Source organism: Cataglyphis hispanica, chromosome 12 (genome assembly GCF_021464435.1).
Source record: "Cataglyphis hispanica isolate Lineage 1 chromosome 12, ULB_Chis1_1.0, whole genome shotgun sequence".
Classification (NCBI taxonomy): Eukaryota; Metazoa; Arthropoda; class Insecta; order Hymenoptera; family Formicidae; genus Cataglyphis; species Cataglyphis hispanica.
In genome coordinates, this window is record NC_065965.1 from 5,503,336 (window position 1) to 5,530,763 (window position 27,428).

The 27,428-nt window shown below is 42.1% G+C and overlaps 1 protein-coding gene across 12 annotated transcripts in view; it reads left to right on the plus strand.

The window, feature by feature from the left end:
* The window catches only part of LOC126853682 (CUGBP Elav-like family member 4), a 567,269-nt gene that overhangs the window by 67,575 nt on the left and 472,266 nt on the right, over positions 1-27,428 (plus strand). For all 12 annotated transcript variants that reach the window (XM_050599676.1, XM_050599664.1, XM_050599666.1 and 9 more), the window contains one exon: positions 18,207-18,289. In XM_050599676.1, coding sequence (XP_050455633.1) covers positions 18,207-18,289 — 83 coding nt within the window. The remainder of the gene's footprint in view (positions 1-18,206; positions 18,290-27,428) is intronic.

The following is a 27,428-nucleotide window of genomic DNA, read 5'->3' on the forward strand; positions in this document are numbered from 1 at the left end:
TTTTTTAGAATATAAAAATGTTAATTGATGTAAGCAATTATTAGACAATAGATAAAATAATTTAAAAAATTTTTTTCTACCCGTTGTGTGTGTTAGAGAATACTATTGGGATTAATTACGTTGATTATTGAGATGTTTGACATCGATGAACAATTCAACTCTTGTATCTGAACTAATCACATATGTATCTCTGTAATAGGATCTGTTGTGTATTGTGCATCCATTTCGATAACATCTATCAATTCCGTTATACAACAGTTCATATGACAAACAATAATGTATGTACGTTTGATATTTTCGTGTTTTGATTACTGTGTGCAACAGTATGGAAAAAAATAGTATTAGATATTCAATCTATTATATTGCAACTGGTGGTTTAGTTATTGTTTACATTTAATATAATATATTTACGTAGTTACACTTCCTTTGTTCTTTTTTTAGAATTGCTCCCTTATTTCCTACTTTTTCACGGTATGATTTGCAAAACTATGAAGTGCACACATATTCGGCGCGGACCAATCACGAAGGTCATTCGCGCGGTATCGAAAAAAGTTATCATTATTCGGGCAGGAACGTCAGAGAGCATCTATTATTATGGAAATGAATTGCCGTCGTGAAAGAAGGAAGAAAGCCCGTCACCCTAAGTTCTATCAACAAGGCGGGAAGTCTAACGCCGTCGCCGACCAAAAGATAGAGCACGCGCGATGCACTAACGAGATACAGTCATTAGACGTATTTACTTTACGAGCGTAGCGGGGCTTCGGGAGGGTCCTGATGGGCAAAAATTCAATAGACCTCCACGCGATAGAACACGGTTCGCTGGCACTGTTAAACGGTCCTCCACTCACGTAATGCCTCGCCACTTATAACGGGCGGAAGACGGAGGAGAGAAAGAAGGAGATTGGACAGCCAGATATTATATAAGTTTTATAACCGGGCTCGCGCGCGAACATCCCTTCTATGAACACCTTTTTATCTTGGTATTGTCGGAGGGTGTTGTTGTTTTCGGCGATTTACGGCGAAGCATCCGTTATCATTGATAACTGCTCCCGATTTTTATCAAATGGTTGAAAGATGAATCTTAGAAAATATGATTATATTGTACATGACATCAAATAATATTTTTGTCATCGCAGATTGTTTTGTTCGCAAATAGAGATTCATCACAAATAATTTATATTTTAATATTTGAATTTTCTCGGCGATATTTTTTGATCGTTGTCAAAGAGAAAAGTAGTCGTATTGAATTTTCAATTTTAAGTATCAGGGTGTGAAAGAGATTGCATGAAATATGGATGAAATAAAGCAGGCAAAATACTATTACATAAATCCACACAAATGCTGTACTTAAATATTTCGAGAAACTTTGGCATTAGCGGGAATGTTTTGCTGATTGTGTATCTATAAACGAAGTAATATCGTCATTCTTTCGCTGCGCAAACTTTTCGCGTCGAGCGTAATGCTTGAGTGATATATATATATATATGTGTGTGTGTGTGTATGTATATACACACAACATATATCGCATCACTTTCCTTTTTCTGTTCGATTTTCCTTGCGTTTCACTTTCGCAGCGGGTAAGCGTGCACGTAACCACGAGCCGGTAATTTGCGAAAGTACGGACGTTTGCTCAGGCGAAGGGACGACTCGCGGAATATAAGAGCGCGGGACTTGTTGCTGGTTCCAAGCGGCAGCCCGGAGTCCCGCAATATACCGGAGGAATTCGATGGTTTATTGGCTTTCCTTGGACGTGGTAGAACAACGGGCGGAAGAAGAGGAAAGAGAAACGGCGTTGCGAACGGAAGAGCGGCGAAGGAGAAAGAGAAATGAGAGAAAGAGAAAAGAAGAATCAAGCAGTGAGAGAGGGAGAGAGAAAGAGAGGAAAAGAGAGAGAAAGAGAAGAGCAAAGCAAGAGAATACGAAGGGGCGAGACTGGTGACTATAGACCGCGGTGTCGGCTTGTTTATGGGAATGCCGATGCACACCATCTGCTCAAAAAGACTTGTTGTTCTAAATGTGTACACTTCGCGTGCGCTCCCGGTGTGCATATAGACCAGTTGGCGTCCACCGTATCTCATTCTACGCTTCTATGTTTCGGGCCAGGTAGAGCGCAGGTCACCGCTATCTCATTTTTCGACAAAAGGTCGGCCGAGGGGAAACCTTGTCTCGCAACAACGATTAACTTGTCGCGGAATATTCCGGGACTACAAATTTTGTTACCACGTACCGATTGCGCGGCGGAGATTCGCGTGTTGCGTGTATGATCGTTTGATGAGAAACGTTTATTATAATTCGAGAACGGATTGCGCGGTATAAACATGTTTACGACGACACTGACGACTCGGATGTGACATTATTGACATCGCAGAAGCCTTAAAAGTAATTAAGCGCTTTAAGTCGACGAGCGACAATATTGCGTTACCGAATCTTTTCGGGGTATCGCCGGTTCTTCCACGCGAGGATAGCTCCGACATCACGCGTCACGATATAAGAAAATCTATCTCGCATGGGCGAGAGAGCGACGGTTCGACGACAACCGCTACCGTGCCACGGTAACACGCCTCCGGCGTTTACTCTCCGGGGAAACAAAGAAGGCTCGAAACAGCAGAGACCGGGCCAGAAAGGAGTTTCCAGCGAGCGCCTCGTCGCACAATGGCACAGTTAGGGTTACAAGCTTCTTGACGACTTGCCAAGTCGCGTCGTTGACGACGGCGCGGCCTGGACCCTCGCTCCTTTGTCGCCGTCGCCAGCTAGACGTTGCACGACGGTGACGATTGCTCCTGCGAGCGACGACGCGATGCGGGGCGACGCTGGGCGGCGTCGGGGCGTCGTCGTCGCCTTCGACGGCACAAAGCACCCACCACTGCTTTGCTTCTGCCTGCTTGGCGAGCCAAATCGACCGACGACCGCACGTCGACGTTTGATCCGCTGGCGGAATTGAAACGGAGCCAATGAATCTGCCGCGAGCGGGATTGCGATCCGGAAGAAATCAAACCTGAAATATCGCCTTGTCCGATACGCTTATACCTTTTTTTGCCCCTCCGGGGGAAAAGTTTGCTGAGAGCGATGAGTGGGATATATACCTCGTTTGCGCGATGAGGCGGATTTAAGTACCACTCTCTTTCAAGAATGCCGCAGATGGCTTTTTTGGTCAGCATTCGTAATTCGCGATCTTGCTTGCATCATTCGTAGCTTACTCGCTCGATCATATATTTTATGTTTGATACGGAATAATCGAAAGAGAAAGAGAGAGAAAAATTAGTCATATGTAGTAATTCTAAAAACTATCTTTACTATCTTTTGAGAATACTAGCACCATTTTTAGTAGCGACCTAGTTGGATAAACTACACTATGATGCATTTGACCTTATCGAATTTCCCCAATGTGTACACATTTCCCCAAAGTGACCCTATTTTTGTATTCACCACAATGCTATATGAATTCCTTTCTCACATCGTAACTTTAAACATACAATAACTAATCTCTCCTTACGGAGGAAAATATCTTACTACTCAGATAGTCTCATTATATCAACGTACAAAGTCGCCGCCGCATGAATTGAGATTCCGCCACGGTATTTCAGCCGTGAATTATCGAAATTGCACTTTAAGTCGAATCTGATTTCATGGTAAGCTGAAGCCCAGGCGATTTCGGGAAACATGTCCGCTTACCTTGTTGAGCTCTCGCACCACCGCAAAAAGAGAATCCAGGCGGTTTATACCCTCGCGACACACACACACACACACACACACGCGCGCGCGCGCGCGCCAAAAAGAGGCTCGGGAAGAACACACAACAGTTACACATACGTTCGATGCGCGAACATATACGCACACATACGTCTACGTGGAGGTATCTTGCGGACAGATGCCGGAATGGAAGTCGAGTTTTGGGAAAGCCGTGCACGTAGCCACGGGGATAGAGGCGGCCGTAGGTTGGCTTGGCAATGATCGCCACCCGGTGACTGTGCCAACCATTAACGGACACGTGTCTCTATCTGGTCCTTGCGCTAGAATTGCGAGATTTATCGTTCAAAACGACACCGCCGAAGGCTCGAGTGTATTTTTAACACACGTTATCGATCCGCTCGCGTATTAATATCTCGTCGATAGACATATATATATATATATATATATATATATATATATATATATATATATGGAAATAGTTAATTATCGCCAAACTTGTATATCTAGAGCGCTAGAACGTTTCGTTGAACGAGTAACGATAAGGCACGCTTACCATGTTTTGCCTTTTCCTAAAGGATTGACTTTCTCTTGAACTCTCTAGTCGCTCGCGGGCGGGTTGAGATTACTCTTAAATGATCATTAAACGATTCTCTCTCTAAAGTTTCAAGTATAACAGACATCTATGTGTATTCTGTGATTCAACTCTGGTACAAGATTGACAGGAGCAGTTGATGTTTTCTGACAATAAAACTATTTTTTTTTATGTGAAATTTCTCGATATATAGAGACAAAATAAAAAAGTGCTTTTTCATATCTTTAAAAAAAATTGCTTCAGATTCGTGGAAAATCGTGAAAGAATCTGTCAATTTTACGGAGCAAATGGTTTGTGTGAGATTTGTAATGCCAGATACATTCTTTTAAATGCTCCAAGCTATTAGTAGCGTGCATTGCCAAATCTCCGTCAATCACGTATGCTTTTTTTTGTATCGCAATCAATATCACCGCCAATATCAGTTTCAAAGGACACAATCGTATCGGTAAACTTATTGTTATCGTGATAACGGCGTTGCTGGCTCTCGGCTGCGCTGGCGGTTTTAATGTTATGCGTTCGCAAATAACGGCGCGATTCATTTTAGCAGCAGAACCCCGCAGTGGTTTGTCAATGGCTCGATAGCGGCGTCGGCGCTCGGCTGTTCCGGTCATTAAAACTTGATCCATCGAACTATTTGTCCGTCCGTACACGCTGCAATCCCGAAAGTCTCGTTTTTCACGATATCGCCTCCCCGACGTGGCTCTCGTTCACATTTTTTATGCGACCGCCTATACATCATCGTAACGGTGAAAGCGAAGCGCGACAGATAATTCACGTGAACCCGGACAGCGCTCGTAAAGCTGATAAAAGTGGCAGGATGACTTATTTTAATTGAAACATTCGTAATCATTTTGTGATTGATTTGCATATATATAAGAGCGACATATGAACAAATATTCAAAATGTTATGCATGATGCAAAAATATTCTTGTCTTGAATAGAAACTTGATATTAATTTTTAAATTAATGCGCAGACATGATACCAATTTTTATATTAATGATCACATCTGTATTTGAAGAGAGCAGTTAAAATATTTGTTTGTAAACAAACTATATTGCTCGCAAGCTACATCGATATCGCTTAGGTAACTAAATAACTTTGCGAGATATGCTAGATATTAATATTAAAATGTGTCTCGAAATTGTATTTGCTTCTTTTGACTCCAAGTATTCGCTATTCTCTCGTCACGATTTCTCTATGTGAGTTTTCGTCAGCGATACGAGCTCGAACATGCTCGATACTATTGTAACTTTTATTGTCATGCAAAAGTCCGAGCTTATGCTCGATGTGGAGCAATTCGGCAGTCGGTTGGACACAATAGACCTGGACAATCGGCCCGGTACAAAATATGCAAATTCGGCCGACGTCGGGGCCGGCCCGACAAAAACAATAAACGCGAACGATTGCATGTGTTCATACATCGATGGATTCATAAAAATATCCATGCGAACATGGGCGCGGGATAGAGGGACGAGAGCGGAGATCGGGCCAAAGAGGAAAGAGAAAACGCCGTGCGGCTGAAGTATTATTTAGCCGCTGTGAAACTGTCCGCCCGTTACATTTTTTTATGGACCGCTAATGAATTTACGAGAGAGATGCTTTTCTTCCATATATATGTACATACATGGAATAGAATGATAGAGATGATTTTGTATTGATCTTTATAATTTTACATGTATCAGAGTTGAAGAGAATTTTGCAATATCGTCGCAAACGAGCATTTAAATAATATTCGTTAAAAAGTAAGTAATTAAATAACATTAAAAATGCACTCTTTTTTGTATTTTGCTTTTTTAATTTTCGAACCTATATATTAACTTTTGTTTCTTTGATTACATTGCTTATAAATAAATAAATATTTAAAAAAATTTTTTTTATGTTGCCAGGATATTTTATTCAAGCTTTACTAAAACCATTCGAATTCCGAAAAACTCCGACTTTTGTATTAACGTTTTTCTAAATTTTTCTTTCAATCTACTAAAGATTTCATTATTTGTATAAGTTGACAATAGTTTTCATTCCGGCTCAATTTCAAAATTTTATCTATAAGAAGGTTAATTAAACACACGGAGACAGATCGACAAATTTAGATTGCAAGATTTCCTCTAAATGAGGCGATCATCTCTCAATTCTAGCTTTAATTTAAAGTTAACTTATTAAGAGATATGCTGAAATTGAAATGTCGCGAGGAAAGATAATATTTGATCGAATTCGTGCTAAAGGGAAATTCCGAATCTAAATTCTTCACAAAGAATTTAACGCTTTTGATATCACGTATATATTTGTGTATCGACAGCGAGATGAGCGAGATGTGCCTCGATAAATCCTGTTAGAAGTATTTGACCATTTGTTCCAGCAAGTGCGCCGAACCTATCTCCATCTTATCTGCGTCGAAAATCACCACCGCTACAAATCGCGTGACGAGCGAAAAACGTTCGACGAGAACACCCGAGCGAATTCCGAGGATGCAACCTCTCTCGCAGCGGCGGGTGTGAGAATAAAAATGGCGTAGATTGGGGAGCGGATAGAAAGAAGCGAATCGTTGCCGGGTCCCACAGGCCGATTTGACGGGTTCGTTCCCTTGTGATGCTTCTCTCACTCGTCCGCACGGCCATCCCTTCCCTCTCTTTCTTCTTCCCTATCCTTTCGCCGCCTCGACCATTTACTATCGTCGCTTGTAAATATGAGCGGTCCTTCATTCGGACAGAGAGCAATAGCCTTAACAACGTCTTCCTGCCACCGTGCCCAGACGTCCGTTTAGCGTGACGGTGGTTTTCCTACGTTAGGGAATGTACCGCCATTCCTTTCCTCAGGATGGTAGACTGTGGGAAGAGAGAAGCGGCCGGATAGACGAGAAGAAAGGGACGCGGCGAGAGAGCCGCGAGGGAGGAAAGTCCCCCGACAATCAACATCTATGGCGCCGCGCCATCGTTCTTCGCATTTTACGTGGTGCCGTAAAAGATGCTTGTTACGAGCAGCGAACGGACAAAATGACGGATCGTAATAACGTTCTCGTTCAGCCGACGGCCGCATTGTAGACCGATATCGTCATGGTCCGAGACGATGACGGTCATAAACAATAGAGAATGACCGAAAACACGACGAGAACAACCGAAAATGACAAACGAATTTGCCCTCAATCGTTTGGTCGTCACATCTTGACTCTGGATAATAATGTGATTTAAGCAAATCATGCACATACACACACACATAACATGCACGCACACACACACACACACACATATATATATATATATATATATAAGATACATTAAATAATAATTTATCAAGGAATACTGACATTCTAGATATCTGTCATTTTTATCTATAAATTTTAACTAGAGTGTAAAATCGCGCTTTACGATTAAATTCTTACGATTTTAGCCGTTTAGACACTTTTGACACCTTGCAAATGATTTATTTTCTATCCGTCTTTGCGGTCAGACAAATTACAGCGTAATAAAGTTTTATGGCACGCCTCGGCTGTGTGTGAATTCCTTTCACGCGTGTATATATACGTACACGCGTCTATATAAAAGATACGCGCGTCCTGTTGTTGTCTGTGTGTCCGTATAAATTGCCGAGCTCACTTAGCCGGCCAAATTTATTCCAATCCCGTAATCCGCGCCTATTCATATAGATGCAAATCGGAGAAACGTGTGCCAAATTCGTACGCATCCTTCTGGAAATGAGATATCTCGTGGGGGAAAGGATAGCCTACCGTAGTTCACACATGCAAGCTATATGCCGAGAATGAATTAATCCTTGCCGGGAGAGCGGAGAAAAGAGGGCCGGGCGCGACCTGAGTAGGAATCGGTGTAATACAAACGCATTGTCATGGTCCCACCGGAAGCTAACATTTGGGTTTTCGAACGTATACCACGCGAGCATTAGGATATGCGACGCACGGACTCGTTCTGGCCATCGTGAATTATTAAATGCTCGAATTAAATGCCCACGCTAGTCATTAAACTGGCACAAGTCACACTTGCGTTCTAGCGGCCGCCGATGAAATATTAAGCCAGAGTTCTACAGCGACGAATATATCACGGGCGACTCTATTATACCCGCGACCGTTTATTCGACCTTCCACGTGCTATTTTACACTGTGCAAACGTGTACTGTACTCATGCAATTGTAAAAGCCCAATGAGACTCAATGATCAAAACAATTCATTTAGTCCTTTAGTGTAAAGCAGAGTTATTGTTTGTTATACTTTATTTGTTGTTTTATATTATATATGTTATATGTAATATATTATATGTTACATGCACATGTATAATGTGAGATTTTTTTTCTTTTATTTATTATATATGCTATTATTTTTTTTTGCTGCTTTCGGTATTGTTTGTAAAATTATTCCCCTGTCGAGAACTGCAGGAAATAAAATATTTTATTTCGGCTCTGAAATTAGTCTGACATTTGCATCTGACGTCAACGCTGGAAAGACCAACGAGTTGCCTGTAAGGCACATTTCCATCGACACGCGGTAGGCGCAACCCAAGATGTCTGGGGAAATGAAGCTATGCGGGTCGGACCCGTTTCATCTTCCTTCTAAATAATTTAATCCCAGCTAAGTACATATTTATGTCCGCACATAGGTAACGCGTAGGGTAGAGTAGGTAGGTAGCAGAGGACTGTAGATATACAGGCGAAATACCTGGCTTAAGACTATATGCTCACGGTTTTACATAGCGAAATGTCGCGTCACACGGCCCAGTGTCATTAAAATTAATAAACTCAATTTAAAAGAGCTTAATTGAAGAGTTTCGCCTCGGCGCAGAGCTGTACCAGTTCGAAAATTTCTTTTGTCGAAAAAATGCTTCTTTATTCGGGAATCACTCACGATATCGAAGATTTTTTTCCTTCTATCTTTTCCATCTTGTTTCTCTTCCCTTTATTCTATCATTTCTTTCTTCTTCACTTATAACGATATGCCCAACAAAGCAGTTGAAATTGGACGTGCATCCAAGACGCTTCTGAATATCTCTGAGAAGCTTTCTCGGAGATTTTCCGGGCGCAGTATTTAATTTGGTCGTTGTAAGAAGAAGCAGAGAGGAGAAGCGGAGAAGGAGAGAGAGAGAAAGAGGCGGGGGAGATGGAGGGCAGAGAAAAGGGCGGAAAGGTGAAGAGGAAGGAAAATGGAGGAGATATGAGAGAGCGGAAAGTGGCAGAAATGGGGAGGGCAAGATAAAAGTAAAAGTAGGAGAGAGAAATCTTACTTGCGATGAAAATGCTTCGGTAAGATAGTCCTTACGAAGACTTAATAACTTTGTAGGTGGACTATATTTTTTCACATCTTTTCGTCTATTCGTGACTTTCAAAACCTGGATTTAAAGTAAGCGTCACAGTGCCGTCTGAGAATCGCGTTTTGAATAAAAATATTCTTCAATGGAGCATTTTACATTAATGCTCTGTGAAACGTATTTATAATGAAGAAAATGGGGCGAAGGAAGTGAGTAGAAATGCTGCAGAAGGCGAAGACTAGCGTGCTCTATTAATAATTGCAATAGGGTCAATTTGATGAAGCCGCCGTTCAAAGTACCGACAAATACTGAATCGAGATTTCAATTCATGGAGGATACTAATAACCGTTTCTTAATCGCGCGCGCGGTCAAATTTTACGTTACTCTTAAATTATTCGATTCCATTATAATCTATTTGTACTAATACATACAATTAGAGAAAGAAGACGATCTATATAAAATGACGTTATCATTTGTAGCACTTTTGACAATTCCTTTAACATGATTCAGTGGAATCGTCGATTTGGTTATTGATTGACTCAACTAACCAGGTCTATTTCTATCCGTGTGGGTCAAAAGAGTTTCTCAAAGGCCGACAATCTTTGATCGAGTTCCGCCTTTGATCGGAACAGAGGTTTGCTGACAAGAACGATTTCACAGGTCACATGATATTGCATCGTATAGATCTGATACGGAAAACTTTGCCAATAGTTACAGTAAAGCCAGGTACATAATTTGGCTAAAAAGTGAAATAAAAATTAATCAAATCAGAGAAATATTTATATTCATATAATTATGTTTATAATTATTATGTGAGAGCGATGTGTGTATCTATTCGACTATAGCACGAAAAATTTCAATTAACTTTCTTTAGCAAAAAAATTTATTTACAGCAAAATGTAGTTTCTTGCAGCACGCTTCTTCAACACTGCAAGCAATTGTCGTGAGGGTCGATGTCGCAGAATACCATAGAGTGGGTTTCGTTTCGCGCGACCACTTATGCGCACTCGTCGGCTTTATGGACCGAGACTTGGTGGTTACGGTAGAGCGAGGGTCTTCTTTCTCTCTTCCTTCTCCCTCGTCTTTGCGAGAGAACTTCAAACCGTTTCCGACATTACGAGGCTAACTTTTGCAAAGTGCGCGAGGAGAGAATAGAATTAACTCGACGTCTGATAATAGCGCGGTTGCTAATCGCCGGGACGGCGAAGGATCGGCAAGGACGAAATAGGAACGGATGAATATTCATTCGCGTTCAGCGACGCGGAAGTCGGAGCGTGTGGTCTCGTAATATATGCGACGTACGTTGCTCGCTTCGATATAGCGATATAGAACGCCGGTGGTAGGTCCTCCGGCGAATCGGACGGGCGATCGCTTTCTTGGATCAGCAACATCACCGCTGGCCGCAATCGGCTCAATGAATGCAGCGAACGTAGGATATACATGCAGCGGGGGGCAACTTGCAGCAACTTGCTGTTATCGATATTCAAAAAGCCCGTTTTCGATGCAGGGTGTCCGGTGTGTCGACGATAAACGCCGATACTCCCGTGGACGAGGCATCAGCCTTCGTTGAGCCGGCGCCACCTAGTTGCGGTTATTTGCATATTTCAATTTCCTCTGCGCAACAGCGAGGGGGTGCCGTCGACGTGCGGCTGAAATACATGGACGCGGCTACCCGCACACACACACACGCACACCACCTTTCTATCTTGCGCCGAATACGTGTTTCATTGTTTGTGTGCGCGGCGGCGGTATATGTGTCGCGAGGATCCAATGGAGAAAATTCCGTTGTCATGGACAACCATTACCACTCCGGGATATCGCGAACGTAAGTACATACACTTAGAAGCGGAACTCTATCAATGTATTGGTGTATTTTTAAGTTATATAGAGCTACAACGCGAGCGCATGCACACATCTTGAAAACGGTGTGTATGTGTGTGTCTGCGTATATATTTATAAGCGTGTGGCAAGAGAATATGTTCCATCAGTTGAGGAAACGCTCCTCGTTCCGTCGCGGCTCTATTACCTGCGTTCCTATTATAAAAGTCATTTCGCAAGACACTCTTCCCTGTCCATTGTACTGGCGCATTTCAATTTTCGCCCAAGATGCAAATTCCACCTCCGTATAGTTTCCGACAAGCCGCGTTTCTCGACGCCGCGATGACGACTTCCGTATACTATAACGGATGGGAAACGTGCGAGTGCGGTCGAGAGGATGTCTGCCCCCCGGCTCGTTTCGTTTCAATTCATTAGGAGAACCATAAAATCGCCATTCCCGGACTGGGTACCTGGTTAAGAGCAATTTGTTTGGCGCGACGCGCGCTCTTTCTTCAACTATGCGGTCGGAAAACTTTTGTTCTCGTTGTTCTCTGTGTCACGTGGGAGCTTTTACTTTCCAATTTTCGACAAACACTGTCGAGATGATTCGAGAGGGTAAAAGGGTTCGTTTCTCTAGACACTAAAATTTAATTTTTTATTGTGTGTGTCGCGATTTTAAGCTTGGAACAACACGATAAAACCAATTCTTCAAGTTTCTATCCGAAACTTTTTGCCGCAAATTATTATAATAAGTCTTATTAATTATTATTAAATTCTATATTACGAGATATTTTGTATCATATAATAACGAATATGATGTGAAGTTAGTGAGATCGATATCGAAAATAAGTTTGATGTTGTTATCTTAAAAAGGCTCGCGAGACAGACCAATTGTATTCCTCTCGAAGTTTGCTCGAATGAACGAAATGGACTCGCAGAATCCAACTATCCTCAAAAGGTATGGACCGCTATATAGGCATCGTGGAGCGTCCGATGGAGGGAAAGAACTAGAGAGATGAAAACGGCGACTGTCGGAGAATGAAAGAGAGAAATCTCGTTGTATCGATCGGCGTCATAAAATCCATTTTATGACTTGGACGTTGTCCAGTGACTGGTGTATTAGCCGTCGCATTGCCTCGCAAATAAAACGCTCTTCTACTCTTGAACCCCCTTTAACCACCACCTCGCCTGGTCCCCGTCGATGTCGGACGATGCCATCAACTCTCGTTTATATCTCTCCCTCTGCCTTTCTCCCTCTTTGTCTACATGTCTCTATCTTCTTCTTTCGCGATACACGACGGTAGGTTTATAGGCAAAATCTCACGAGTTAGACACACGAGTCTCCTTCACGGCCACATACCTATCGTAGTTTCTCCAGCCTCTTCACATACGGTCCAGTCATGAGAAAAGAATCACTTGATTACCTACCTGCGTCCTCTACGCTTGTCTGACGACGGCATTTATTCCCATTCGAATCAGTGTAAAACAGTCCCAGTTCATCGGATTTGCGTGAATGTCCCTGTCGTGTATTTCTCAAGACGAATAAAAGCTTTTCTAAATCACAGCAAATCCCCAACATTCTGATCTTTTCGCGCGAAACTTTTTTCTCGTATATATTTAAAAAATTGTTTTGCTACATATGTATGTATATATGTATGTATTTATATCCGATTTGCATACAATTATGCAAATATTAATAATAATTGTGTTACAATAATTAGTATCACTAACAGAATTTTTGTACCGCAACATGAAAGTTTAACTCTATAATATTTATGCAACCTAAATTAAATGTAAAAAGGTAATGCCGCATCATGCGATATATTTATATCGTATTTAGTTTATTACATTATCACAATTTTATATCAAAGAATATTTTTATCGCCCTGTTTATATCAATTTAGCTTCAATAATTAATTCGACTTAATTTGCATATCATACACGCTTACCAGTACTTCATATTCGGTCATTGGAGACTATACCGTTTTATACACAATGCACCGCAGATTACATGTATTAATGTAACAATACGAGAAACCCGGGACAATGATCGTTTCGTCGAATTGATCTTGCACATCAGCGGAAACCAAAGTTCGCGATCAAAGATAATTTATTTTGATTGATTTAATTATACATTTGCCCGTTGAAAATTAAGCACCTATGGAATATGCTAGTTGCATCGAACACGCGATGCGATTGTTGTATTTTTATTACATTTTTGTTTTGTAAAAATATAACAATACACAAATATTTCTTTACTGATTTGCGGATTAGCTTATCTGTATCGTCATACATTTGCACGCCTCGTACATTTGTATGCATAAAGTTGTATATGACGAAACTTCGTCGTTGCACGCAAGTGACTATGCGCATACCCGATGACAAGCTGTTTCATTATCACGAATCAGCGAATTGTTCCTACATCACCGATGCGGCGAACGTATAGTTGCTTCATCTGCAATTTGCACGAGGCAATGCCACTCGACGCTTCGCTGTCAAGCTAATCGTAAGCCTTATCGTAATTGCAGATGCGGGACCCGTCAGACGCGGCATAACTGCATCGAGGGCGCGACATGTAGAAGTCGCGTTAATTACTCTGTATGGCAAGAATGGAATTTATTTTAAGCAATATATTTTTCATCTTATCGATGCATTCGCAACTTTCACCGTTTTGCAATATTTTCGATACATATATTTCCTTTATCTCTTCATATATTTCCTTGTTCTTACGCTTTTTATATTTTGTATTCCGGCGATGTGTAAAGTTTGGCCGAGAGAGGTTACTGATTGCTCCTGTCTCGAATAAGTTTGCGCCATGACATTATAAATTTCAAAGTAGCGGAGCGATACGATAAGGAGGGCAACGAAATATGAGCGCATATACTTTTAGATTTGTTATCTTGTTCGTTGCAACTATGAGCTACGATGATTTATAAGGCGATTTTGATGGGCGATAGCTATTATATTTTTTGAATTGGTTACATAGATACATACAATATCAAAATTGTGTTTATATATGAGCGTAAGAATCTCTTGCATCTCATCAAGAACGATTATGTATTCGTCACGTGCCAACCGTGAGAGATAGGCGAAATTTTTCTGCCCTTATCTCTTGGTTTTTATAGAGGCGCCCTGAATCATATCGCTGCTAGAAACTTGCATCAGTAAACACGAATTATTAATTAATATTATTTCCGCAGATTTTACCGCGCTTTATCTCCTGCCTTGATACTGAAACGAGAACATAATATTCGAAGTTCCGGAGGCTATGAATACAATAATATTTGAATCAAACCATTTATTCGACATGGTCGCATCGTTTCGACGCATCATACGAATTTAAACGCAGTAGAAAGAGACAATATATGCCATACACGATATACAATTTTATATTCGTCCACGTATTTTTCTAGAAGTTTTTATGGGTCATATATAAAAGCTATACAAGTTTTAACTACGCTACGTTACAAACTATGTTAGATACGCTATGTCACACACATAAAATTAAAAAGAGAGGGGATAAATATTAGTTTTTTTGAAAAATGAGATTATGATTGTATAACATTTTTATTCAGTTTGATTTCATAACCGAAATAGAAGACGAAAAAATGTAGAGAAGCTTGAATTCTTTTCTGTACATATATCTATAAAAATCAATATTCCAATAAAAACGTAGCAAGCTTTTTGTCAAAATCAGTCTTTCCACAAAAAGGCTTGGCTCTGTTATAAAGCGCCAAATCTTTGTAAGTCGGCGTTTTATAAAGAGTCTAAGCTCTTTGTAAAAAAGTTGAACTTATAAAGAGCCTGTGACAGGTATAAAAGTAAATATTTCAAAAACTGTAAAGAGACGTAGTTATACATGAAGGCTCGATTATCTGAAAGTTGTTCTTTGTATTCAGAGTAAGACAGTATCCGGGCTGTTCCAATTCGAATTTAGGCATCTCAAAAGCGTGATTCTCGTAGCGGAACAAATAGTAGAATCCGTCAAATTTATACATCAAACTTGTTGCTTGTTCGCTATTTGTTTAGTGTCTTAACTTTCTCGTAATTGAAGCATCTTATTTTTCGACTGTATCGTACCACTCGTAGATTGAATTTAATCGAAAAAGCGACAGAAGAGATTCACGCGCGAAAACGATTGTCCCCATTCTTGTCGCGCATCGCCGGGACCTAATTCATCCTCGTGGTGGCCCGCGGGGTCGTGCGATTTGCCGCCGCGGCGAAGTTTTCTATTCCCGCCGGCGAACAGGAGAGCCGCGTCCCAATGCAATTAAGATAAGCCCGCCCGCGCGATGTTTATAAATATTTTCGGGCATTTCCGAAATATAGCCGACGGGTTACGAGTTCCGGGCGCGGTTCCCGTATCTGAACGTCGAGTATCCGCAGCGTGACCAGCCGCAGGGGCTACAATCCCTCGCGAACTTTCACGTAGAACGACGGCGGCGCGTTCCATTCTCGGCCTTCATCTCCGTTTCTCTCTTTCTCTCTTTCACTGCTAGTAGAGCTTTTTACGCAAACTCATCCACGGGTTAGGTTGAAGAACGCTCTACGTGCGAATGAGACGTACTGCGAAGATAATCGAGCGATCTCTGGACGCGCGTGCGACGTGGCCGCATGAAAAATTACAAGTGCGCGTCTCTCTTACCTCGTCGTTTTCTCGTCTACACGACGTGACTCTTCGCAGAGTGAAACCGCCGCCGTATGCAGGTGCACTTCTCGCCATCGTCATGAAACCACATTATCGAAATCCTCGTGCGAGATTAAAACGTTCCGAGTATTGCGCCGTAAAACAGTAACTCGAACTTTAAGAGTTTGTGGACGCGAGAGATTCGTAAAAGTAGCGCTTTATGGATAATTATTATACAATTTTGAAGAGAGATACTAATCACTTAACTCTTAGTATTTTTAAAGTAATTAAAAATAGATAAAAATTACGTATAAAAAGTCTATAGGGCATTAAATATTAAATCTAATTGCAATTTCAAAAAACATATTAAAAATATACTATCGTATAACTGTAATAAGAAAAAAGTAATTATAAAAAAGGTAAGAAATTTGCGTGTAAATACATTTGAGTATAAATTAAAGCTGTAATTAAGAGTGTGCGAGTGAATTTTCCGCGAGTGATTCTGCAAGTTTAATGAATTCTAAGTGACAGAATCACGCTGATAGAGTCGTGTCATAAATACCCGCACAATCCTGGCCTTTCCCGTTCTGTCCGCGGCTCTTGTGCCGCGCGTGCTTGCTTACATCCATCTCGGTGTGTTGAGATAGTCAAATGATGATGAGATAGGAGCGAGAGGCCCTTTGAATAAATCCTCAGACCGATAGGAAGGCGGTCCCAAGGGGTTTGCTCGACAGCGCGATAGCCGATAATGGTCTGGTTCAGGCACCGTCCAATTCTCGGGTTAATTACCATCGTTTTAACCTACCGCGATATCGACGCCATTTCTTAAACCGAATGTAGTCTCGTATATAATTGATTCTACGAGGATAGATACTTAATTTATTTTTCGATATTTTTTTTTTATACGAAGCGACTTTACGCTTCGTATAATATATGAAATTTTAATTAATGTCTCATTGTTACGGATATCAATTATTACCTTTAATATATATTCGCTCTCTTTCTTTCTACATTTTAAAACGCAAAACACATATTTGATAAAATCACAAATATTATTGTGCAGCAACGACCTTCAGCAGAGTTATAATTGTGATAAGAAGTTCTTTATATAAATTATAAACTTGTACACAATTTTACGGTTGCGGATAAGCATATGAACTTTTGAAGTGTGCGACTAATACAGGGCTATTTATATCAGGCCGCGAGATAACGGGCTGATTCTAACGTTGCGGGGCTTGCGTGAGCGCGACGTTCGAGGGTGTGGGTGGGTTGTTTCCGTTGCTACATCGATATTACTATCTGACGAAGATGATAGCGCAGTGGACTCGCATAACGTGCTTTGCGAGGTGCGATTAAGCGACGTGTGTTTTACGAGTGACGGTGTATCGCGCGAAAATATCGTAATGCGCGTCGCGCGGTGATGAATTTCCTGGAGAGAAATTATTCTTTCATTGTTGACAAAATCTCAATGGTCGGAATTTCGATCGACGGTTGACGGCTAGGACGCGGAGGCGGAACGGGAGTGTGTCGCGGAACCGCGCGCGCGCTCGAATCGTCACGTTTATTTTCGCGCAAACGACACGCGCGCGGCTTCAAAGAATCCGCCCGATCCGCAACCGCGACTAAGACTTCGTATATTTCCGGCGCGAGAGTTGCGAGAAGCACCGGACGAGTGAAATAACCCCCCGCTTCGCGCGGTCCTCGTCGCGCGTCGTAAAAGTTTCGCGAATGTGTGTTGTGCATATGTATTTGCCGCGCCGGCAATTACGCAGCGAGAACTTTCCATCGCGTTCTACCTAATTACGCTAACATATCGACTCGCGTCACGTAATGGCGGTGCGCCGCGAATACGGCGAGAGATCGCGTATCCATGATTGACCTTAGACTCGGCGCGCTCTGCGCCAGTTGATGCGGAAGAGCGGCGTAAAACTTTTATTTCCATGGATCTCGAACTTCCTGTACTGTGCAAAAAGCTTTTCGTTTTATTCGCGCGACCGCCGATAAGCCGACCGTTTGCAAGTACGTCGGGCTAATATCCCTTTTAAGCGATTACCTCGCCCGAATTCGCGTGCCTCGCGTCGCGTCGCCACTCTCGATGCCTTTATGATAAAGGAGTACGTAAGAGCACGGAAGATGTGCTATACACATATATGAGCTATACATCGTCGTAACCGGCGAACCTTCGTAGTTAATCTTCGCGAGATAAGAGGGTTCTGTTTTTCTTCGTTACAGGTTGCGCGTTCCTCACCTACTACAGCCGTGACAGCGCAATCAGCGCCCAGAACGCTCTGCATGAGAAGCGGACTTTGCCAGGGGTAAGTGTTTATAACATTTATCTATCGCACAAGTTTACTTACCTACTTTTCAGCCAATTGTGCTCTACTAATGCCACTTCATTTCGTGTCGTGCTTATACTTTATTCCCGAGAAATCTAATCTAAATCTCGCTTAATAAGCGCTATCGCGTTAGTCCGCCATACTGCAGATTTGTGGCTTGGACGCAATACTAAATTCTGTAATAAGACGATATATATGTTTCTTAATCGCAAAGTTTCATCGGATTGTAATATATGCGCGCGATATTTCGAATATATAGATATCGTGACAGATAATCGCGCGTTTGGCATCATCGAATACCTTAATTAACTGTCGAGATGGATGCTGCGTTGGTTTTTGCGATACGAGACGGTTGGAGAAGCTCCAAGTTTGCGGGCGAGATTTCAAAACATCGATTCATTCAGTCTCGATTTTTCCGTATACCTCATGGAACGACCATCGACTCGGGCGACAGACGCTATAATTTTCAATCGAGATGTGACTCGCGTGCAAAAACCCGCCGGACACGAGCGACAGTAACGGATACTTATCGCCGTCGGGTGCCGTATGCCGTCGTTTCTCCGACTAATTTCGGCGATTCACCGTCCGCGATCCGGGATATTAAAATGGCCCGACGTGACGAGTTAATCTCTTAACGCTGAAAGCCCGTTTAGGGGGAAAGAGACGCGCGATATGAAGGGAAGGGCGCGATCGCGGCGCGGAGATGGCGAGACTGACGCGGCCAGTCCGCGATGTATCATCAGACTTTCCGTGCGGAATCCTCTGCAAATGCCAGGGCCGGATGTACGCGCATCCTTATACCCTTTTCCCCTTCATAACATAACATTGAAATTTTACGTTTCTTTTCAATGGAACGCCATATCCTTGCACATTTATATTCGCCTTGCAGTGTAATGAAAGTCGCTTCAAGGTCACGAAGAAGAAGAGCGAAGGAAATAATTCTGTTCTGTCCGTAATCGAACCGCACGGATGGTGGTTCCTCCATATTTATGACGAGTAATGTCGTAAATAACGCTGGACGTACTCCCCCCATTATTCCCCGCCGTCCGAGTCCGCTAACTCGGCACAGCTTACCCGTCTCACACAATGTTAGAGAGTTATGATATCTCCTTCGGACATCCGAGAGATTTTCGCTAGACATTTATCGCGTCCATAATACGTGATACTCGGTATCCCCGTATATTAACACGCGCTATTCTCTTTATCTAGAAGATACGAATTTCCGTAATTTATCTTAAAAATATCCTTTCGCGATATACGCTTACTTATACTTTCGAGATCTCTTTGCGTGTCGAAAACCTTTTGGGAAAGTAACGGCGGGTTGCCGTTAAAACTCCCGAAATTTTTCATCGATTGTGGCCCTGAGCTGCGCCATCGCCGGCACTGAATGCTGCTTAACTGCCAGAGCTGTGCCAACACGCCCCTTCCTATTATCTGTGTTACCCCTTAGAAGTCCGTAGCGAGTACTGGCGTTATGTTTCGTTAATCTATCCCCGAAACAACGCTGCTACGATCTTGGCACGGCTGCCAGCGGAAATCGTTTTAAATGTTATGCCGAGGGTTGCGTTGCCGGGGGGTGCTGCAGGCTGAGTTATGACTTTATGAAGAGGCAGACGCACATACGCGCGCATACGCCGACATTCTTTTTTTTATGTGTGTTTTTTTTTTGCGTGCACGCGGTTTCCGCGTGTTGGCCGCTTGCGAGATATATCTGAAAAAAATCTGCACGTCCGATTCCCGTGATAAATGCGTCGCGGCAAAACCGCTTCGTCCGAAATTGCGCGGTTTAGTTTACAATCCGACGACAGAAATATATATCGTTCTATGTTAACTTAAAATTCTGATCGAATTTTAGAATTTCGGCAGTTACCGTGGCATATCGCGATAAGTTTTCCTTTTGTTTGTCAATTAAAATTATATGTAATGTTATCGAAAAAAGGAATTTTTTATAAATTTGTGAAATTTTAATTATAATTTTTTTTTTATATAAATAAATGATGATTATAAAATTAAACACATCCTAATTGCTTAACAAGTATTCGTGCAGATTTTATAATATTTAGCTGCGTAGTGCATATGTAAACAGCTGTCTTTGACTCTTGTCAGGCCATCGGCATGTATTATTCATCCCTCTATCACATTCACCTGATAAGATAGAATAATATTTAAACAGATGCTCGCTCTCTCAAGGCTTGTCGTTTTCACTTTGAGAGGCAAGTTCTCGCCACTTCAAATTCGTCGCAAGTTTAGTCTTAAAGTAAAATTGCAAGTTATATAACGCGCCGAATTATGTATGCATAGATCGCGTTCTATTAATTATCATTAAAACATTTCGACCGAGGACGCGACGGTTATGCAAATCTTAATCTGACGCTTACATTCACCGAGGAGGTGGTTTTACAAGCCGTTTCACGAGCGTCCGGAGCTTTCTTCGAGACGCCAATTTCATTCATTGGAATATCTCTTGGTCGGACATTTCCGGTAAACGCTCCTAAATGTCCGCTTTAATTATGCGTGTGTATGCGTTTAGGATGGTCGTTTACCGATCGATCTTACCCTGAATCGTAATATCCGAATACACCTGAGGTCATAACTCGGCCGAGCAACGGACCCTTCATAAACACGGATCCCAAAGCCGAGAGCGGTGCTGCTGCGCAAGCAATAACAATGCCGTTGGCCAGCACCGTCTATACTTAGCTCGCGCTCACTGCGGAAGCGATCGTTGCACGTGCGCAGGCGTGCCTGTTCACGCGCACGCGAGAAACGACGACAGAAAGTATTCGGGCAGCCCCGCTTCCGGTCGTTTCCGTAATACTTCACGCGCGACTTGACGTGGCGTGTCAAACTTGTTGCTATACATACATCCGATGATTCAGATCCCGTTCTTTCCTTGAACGCTATATTTAATAGACGCGTGCACATATTATTTCAATTTTGCAGCAGTCAATATATTATTTTAATATCGTCGTTGGGTATAAAATAAGAATTAAATCACCCGCGGTATCATCGGAATTAAATATTGAAGCGACGTTAAAATCATCTCTCATAAACAAAGAAAGACGATTAACGTAATGCAAAGATCATCGAATAATTTTCAATACATTTTGCCAGTTATCTTATCTTTGAATTTATTCATTTCTTATCTCGTATACTTTTTTCTTTCAGTCTCATTTGTATGCCGCGCTAAATCCGCATAGTAATCTTCGAATCTTTTCGCTGCGATTAAAGCCTTCCAGATTTAATTCTTGTTTATTTGCTTTACCTCGTAAGCCACGTTCGAATCTTCAGCCGTCGTGTTGGTCTAGGTATCCTTAACATTAACAGATCGCCAGATGTTCGCTGGCAAACGACAAGAACATTCGTATACAAGTCAAAGCTCGTAGAAAGGAATTCAATCCGCTCATGAATGTTAATCTTGAAAACGGGACGATACTCACAGTATAGAAACGACAAACTACGTTTTCAAAAAAAGTTGTAAGGATTAAAATGCGATAAAATAGTACATCATAAGATTTACGTTTCAAATAAAAATATTCGACGGGGTATCATGCCGTGTATGCGGATAGTAATGTTCTCTCTCGCACGTAATCGTTTGACAATTATTCCTTGTGAGAATTGAGAAAATGCATTAAAGCTGAGGCGCGCTCACGCACCTTTTCGGTCGCTGTCGCTCCTTTTCCGCGCTCCGAAATCATGAGAGAGAGAGAGAGAGAGAGCTTAAGTGGAGAGGACGTCGAGGTGACGCGCGATAAGGAAACGCTGAAATTCAGACGGACGAATTGCGGACGTGACAAATTGGCGGGCCGATTTACGACGGTGTAATTGGCGGTGTCGCGCCATGGGGTTCGCAAACCTAAGGAAAGAAACGTAGACGCGACGCGGAAAGGCGAAAGCGGAGTCGGCGCGAATTTGCATAAGGCGGGCGATACTTGCGCGTGCACAAAGCCCTACGTCGACGTATACATAGAGAAAAAGGAGGAAAATGGGCGGATGGGTGGGCGCTCGTGAACGCGAAGGCCCAAAGAAAAGAACGGAGCTGTCCAAAGCCGAGCATTGTTTGCATTTCCTCGTAACGAAGTTTTTGCAACTACAACGCCGCACCTGCGCCGCTTTTGTGTCGAATGACGTTTCGACGATTTCAGTCACTCCGAGCGTCCACTATGCATAATTCACTGCTTGCGAGTATGGTATAAAAATGGACGTTTCTCGCGCTCTTATCGTTATCTTGCTTTTTATTCGTCTGAAGATAATACACTGCAATGTTAATTTTTCGCTTTGTACGTGTACTTTTTATAAGCCACGTAACTTTTTTGTTTTTAATAATGGAGTAATTTTATCTTTACAATGAAAGGAAATTTATATATATCTCGCTGATAAAAAAATGATGATTAAAGTAGTCGTTACGTAGTACTTTCTCTACACTTCTGTAAAGTGTCGTGAGATCGTTATTTAATTATCGCGCGACAATCATGTCCCAAAATGATGTCTGATACAAGGTCTCAGTCGCGACCATCAAACAATTACGAGCATCTAGCTACGCGCCGAGGCGACGAGGATCGTTTTCGCGGGGAAAAGATATCAAGAGGAGAGAAGACGTAAAGAAAATAGACGAAGACGGAGGGACGCCGAGGAGGGATAGAATAGAAATGGTAGGGGATTGGAAGCCGAGGGGGGAGTCACTCTCGCGAGGAGAGAAGCAAGCCGAGTGGCGACGCCTCAGTGACCGAGCTTACTCTCCCTTGTGCTTTCGTTCGCAAGCGTGGCCTGCCCGAGAGAGATTCCCGTTTCTTTTTTTCCCGTATTATACACGCAAACAATCACATTTGCAACATATATGTGCGCATGAACACATACATATATCTGTCTATGCGCGCGTTTCTCTTCGTCTACACTCTCTCTCTCTCTCTCTCTCTCTGTCTACGTGTCGCGCACACAGAGTCGTCCGTTTTCCACCCTCGTGGCTGCCTCGTGGACCTTCCCCTTCGACTTCCACGATACAGCCCTGGGAGCAGTTACACGCGCCCTTCGGTTCTTTCTCCTCGTTCTTTCGTTCCCTCGCTCCCGCGTTAGATTGTTACATATCCGACGTGTCAGGGAGCTCTACTACGTGACGGACGGCTATCTCTATTTGCCACGAAGAAAAGCATTTGAGTGATTTTGTGCGCATTTGACGGACTCTGTGATTCGATATCGATTTCTCGAATCAGCGCGATAATTTTGATAAATTCCAAATGTACCACGTGCAGTTTAGTTGAACGAGAACGAGAACTTGCTTTAAACAGTTTTAAATGAGTATTTCCCGCGCGTTTTCTATGACCAATTTTATATCTTATATTTTATACGCTTGATATTTTACCACAAGTGTCATTTTGTCGGACGTTCGAGTGAAACTATGCAATGGTGCAGTGATTTTATGTGATAACGTTAGATTGTGATTAGAAAGGAGAATTTGTGAGAATTACGCATACACAGTTGCAGTAATCGTTTTCCGTCTGTCGAGTTTTATCCTTATGTGAATAATCTGGAATTAGTGCCGCATCATTTGCTATTCAGTTTATACATTGGAGCAACATGGTCGACTTCATCGCCTATCCGGAGATCTCCTACTTGTACGATGAATTTATGATGGTACGATAAAACTCTTTTTTCTCGATTTCATAGACATAGAGTGTATAATTACGTCGCGTAAAATTGCACGTGCTCCATTTAATTATATATATCTGAAATATTATTATTATTAATGATCGAGGAATTACATCAGCCGCTAATTATTCACATCCCCCTTGTGTAACAGCTGCAAGTCGTTGCCTTCTATGGTTCATTCGGCAACTATTAATCGTACAAGAGCGCGCCAAGCTATTTTAGCCCCAATATATGAAACTATCAAGCTAATATATTACTACCTCTATAGTAAATAGAGCCACTTGACGTATCTAGAAACATAGATAATACTTGTAACTTTAATCAAGATAGAAAAGTTGACTTTGTTTAAAATTATATAGCTTTCGAATGTTTATATTATATTGAAGCATATTGGATCAAATTTCTTTAACTTTTAATCTATCACGTTTGCAATGACATAATAAGTTATATATAATACAAATTAAATAAAAAAAAAAACAACTAAAAAATATTTTATAAAAGTTATTAATAAAATCTAATTATATTTTTTTAATGTAATTTTTGAAATTAATGTTTAACACATTTACATTTTACATACATATTAATTAAAGATTAATTTTTTTTCCGTTTTATTTTTTAATTGAGAGTCATAATCGTCGATATAAATTAATAATACGTTTTTTTTTTTTTTTTCATTTTAATTTTTTGTTTCTTTTCAAGCTATTTTATTTAAAAAGATTCAATGCAAAAAATCAATCTGATCGAAGAGATGTTTTTCTCGAGATAACTAGTCATGCGTTACGAATATTGATGCGATTTGCAAAGTTCGCGTAAAATCAAGGTTTGCACGTGGAGCGTGCAGACGAATCTTTTGTTGTTCTTTATTACCAGCGGGACAACATTTTGCAATGACTTTGTCAGGTAATTAATCGCTCGTACGACAGCGGCATAAAAGATTCACCTTACATCTCCAGAGGAAAGTTACGATGTTCTCCTATCCCGTGCCGCGATAGCGAGCGCGGAACGTGTCGAGGTAGATAGGTGAGGGTGGAAAGGGTGAACCACGAAGTGGAACTACTTTACGAGAATATCACTTTGATCCGACGCTTAATGAACGATGGACCGAGCTCGGTAAGAGTACCCAGACTGAATTTAATTAGGGCTCTTAACTTGCCTGGTCGAGAGTATAACGGAATCCCCGTGCAAATCCTCCTGCGTGTGACAGAGACGATCGACTGTGTCGCCGGCGACAGCCCGGGCTGTTGGGAAACGGGGGGGGGGAATCGGTAAAAGCTCGGATGGAACGGTGCGTACGCGCGTACGCTCCGGGAAGGGAAGGCTTTTTGCTTTGAGAACGACGGCGTAGCAGATCCGTCACGCTGATGACGACGCTCGACGATTCGAGTCGAATCGATTGTCATGCAAATCACGGAACGAAGCGGCCCCGTTATTGACTCGCGGCGACCGGTCTCGTCGCTCACGATTTGTGCTCCGCATCCGGAGAACGGGGATGGTGGCGGAGAAGGGGGAGGGAGGGAGGGAGGGGGGGGTGGGAAGGGGATAGGGAAAACCGTCGCCGCTTTTCCGCCGGCGCAACAAGCGATGCGAGCGTAACGGGTAATTACATCGGGCTGAGCTAGTAATTAGAAGGAGGAAGAAATGGCTATACGACAAACGCAGACGAAAATTGAAACAAATCGATGGCAAAGAATTCCAAGACGGATTCCGATGATTGAATCGTTCGCGTGATTTTACGAAGCTTTGATTTTATCTAGTGATCGAAAAATCGTTCTCGCTAGTGGATACACTTTCTTTCTCACGCGACATTTTTTAATTCTTTTTTATTTCTACGAGAAAACAAAGCCGTTCAAAGTAGCGGTGTTTTGAGCCAAGAATTCTCATGCTAATGCGATTTCTATTTTTTATGCTGAAACAATTATGCGAGCGGTTGCTTGCATGGGAGAATATTCCGCGCATATCAAATTAATTACTTCGTTTATTTTAAATGGATGCACATTAGTGAAAATAAGCGTGCTACGTTTAGTCTCATGAGCGCGAAATGTTCTTTGTTTTTCCACATTAAAGATAAAGGAATTCAAACACAAAAATTACTCGCAAAATTAGGTGTATCATGAAAATACCACTCTTTATTCCGTTACATGATTACATAGAGATATGTACTTATCTCTGTAGCTATTCTTCCTTCCGAGATATCGTCGCGATTTCTAATATTGCCGGCGATATCCTCGATGTTCGAGTTTCGAGAGACAGGCGCGGACGAGCGCGAAACGGAAATTGAATGCGTCCCTCCGGCGGAAAAATAATGTCCCACTTTTCGAAGTTTGATCAAACGGAGAGCTCGTTTCATCGCGGGATCGCGAGCGACGCTCGACCGCGTCGTCGACGGAGAGCTCGTTTATGGTCGTGGATCGACCGTGCCTCGGCGAAAGACGTGGCGCGTTGCAGGCGCACATGTACTTGCGTGCGCGCGGTCGTTTCTCGGCTCGATCTCTCGTAGAAATTGAGAAAACTTTATTTTCCCCATCGCGGTCGTGGAAAACATCGAGAAATGTCGGGAGATAGGAATTGCGCGAGCAAACCCCTTACCGTTTGCCGAGGCGAACAAGGACGCGCCCCTCGTGGGCCAGTCCCGGTGCCGAACTTATTTCCGCGTCGCGATATCAAGTGCCGCCCGAAGGATAGTAAACCATTCCGCGGAAAGTAAGGAAAAGTCCGACACGAAGGAAGCGAGAGAAAATAAAAGGAGTGCAGTGAGTTTCTCGCGAGTTTCTCGCTACACCTTTATGAGGATTAACTGGAATATGAGGTGTGTTGGATTTAATAAAATTAATTCGAATAAGAAAATAGTTATCTTATATAATGAAACGAGAAAAGATATAATTATTTCTTTTTTTCATTATTTTTTAACCGCATACAATCATAATAAACTTTTATCGAAAATAATCAGGAAATATTGCGGTGTTGCAGTTGTTTTTTTTTTTTTCATAGGATTGCGCGAGAGGAAAAGCTTGTATACGCTGAATAATATGTATAGTGTGTTGAATATGGACGTATAGACAGCTACGAAATTCGCGCTGCGAATACCTAAAAATAGTCGAAGATCGTGCAAACACTCGAGGCACCATTAGCTACCGTTACTATTTCCAGACAGCTGCTCTTTAAACAGCAAAAGTATTGGAAGAAATATCGGCGGGATTTATCAGCCGGGCTAACTTTCTTTGCTCACCGGCGTTACCGTATTTCCGACCGATTTCCCCGTCTCTCCATCCATATACCGTCCATTTACTTAAATCATTTCGCGATTGCTCCGTCGGCACGTGTCTAATATAAATATTTACGCCGGCCCAACCAGGCATGCTGACATCACGTTCATTTTAGGTTTTCCGACAAAGATCGACTCACCCGCTCTCAATTTCCGTCGGCTTACTTGGCTAAAATTACCCTAAGAGAGTAAACGTCATCGTATAGATAAAGG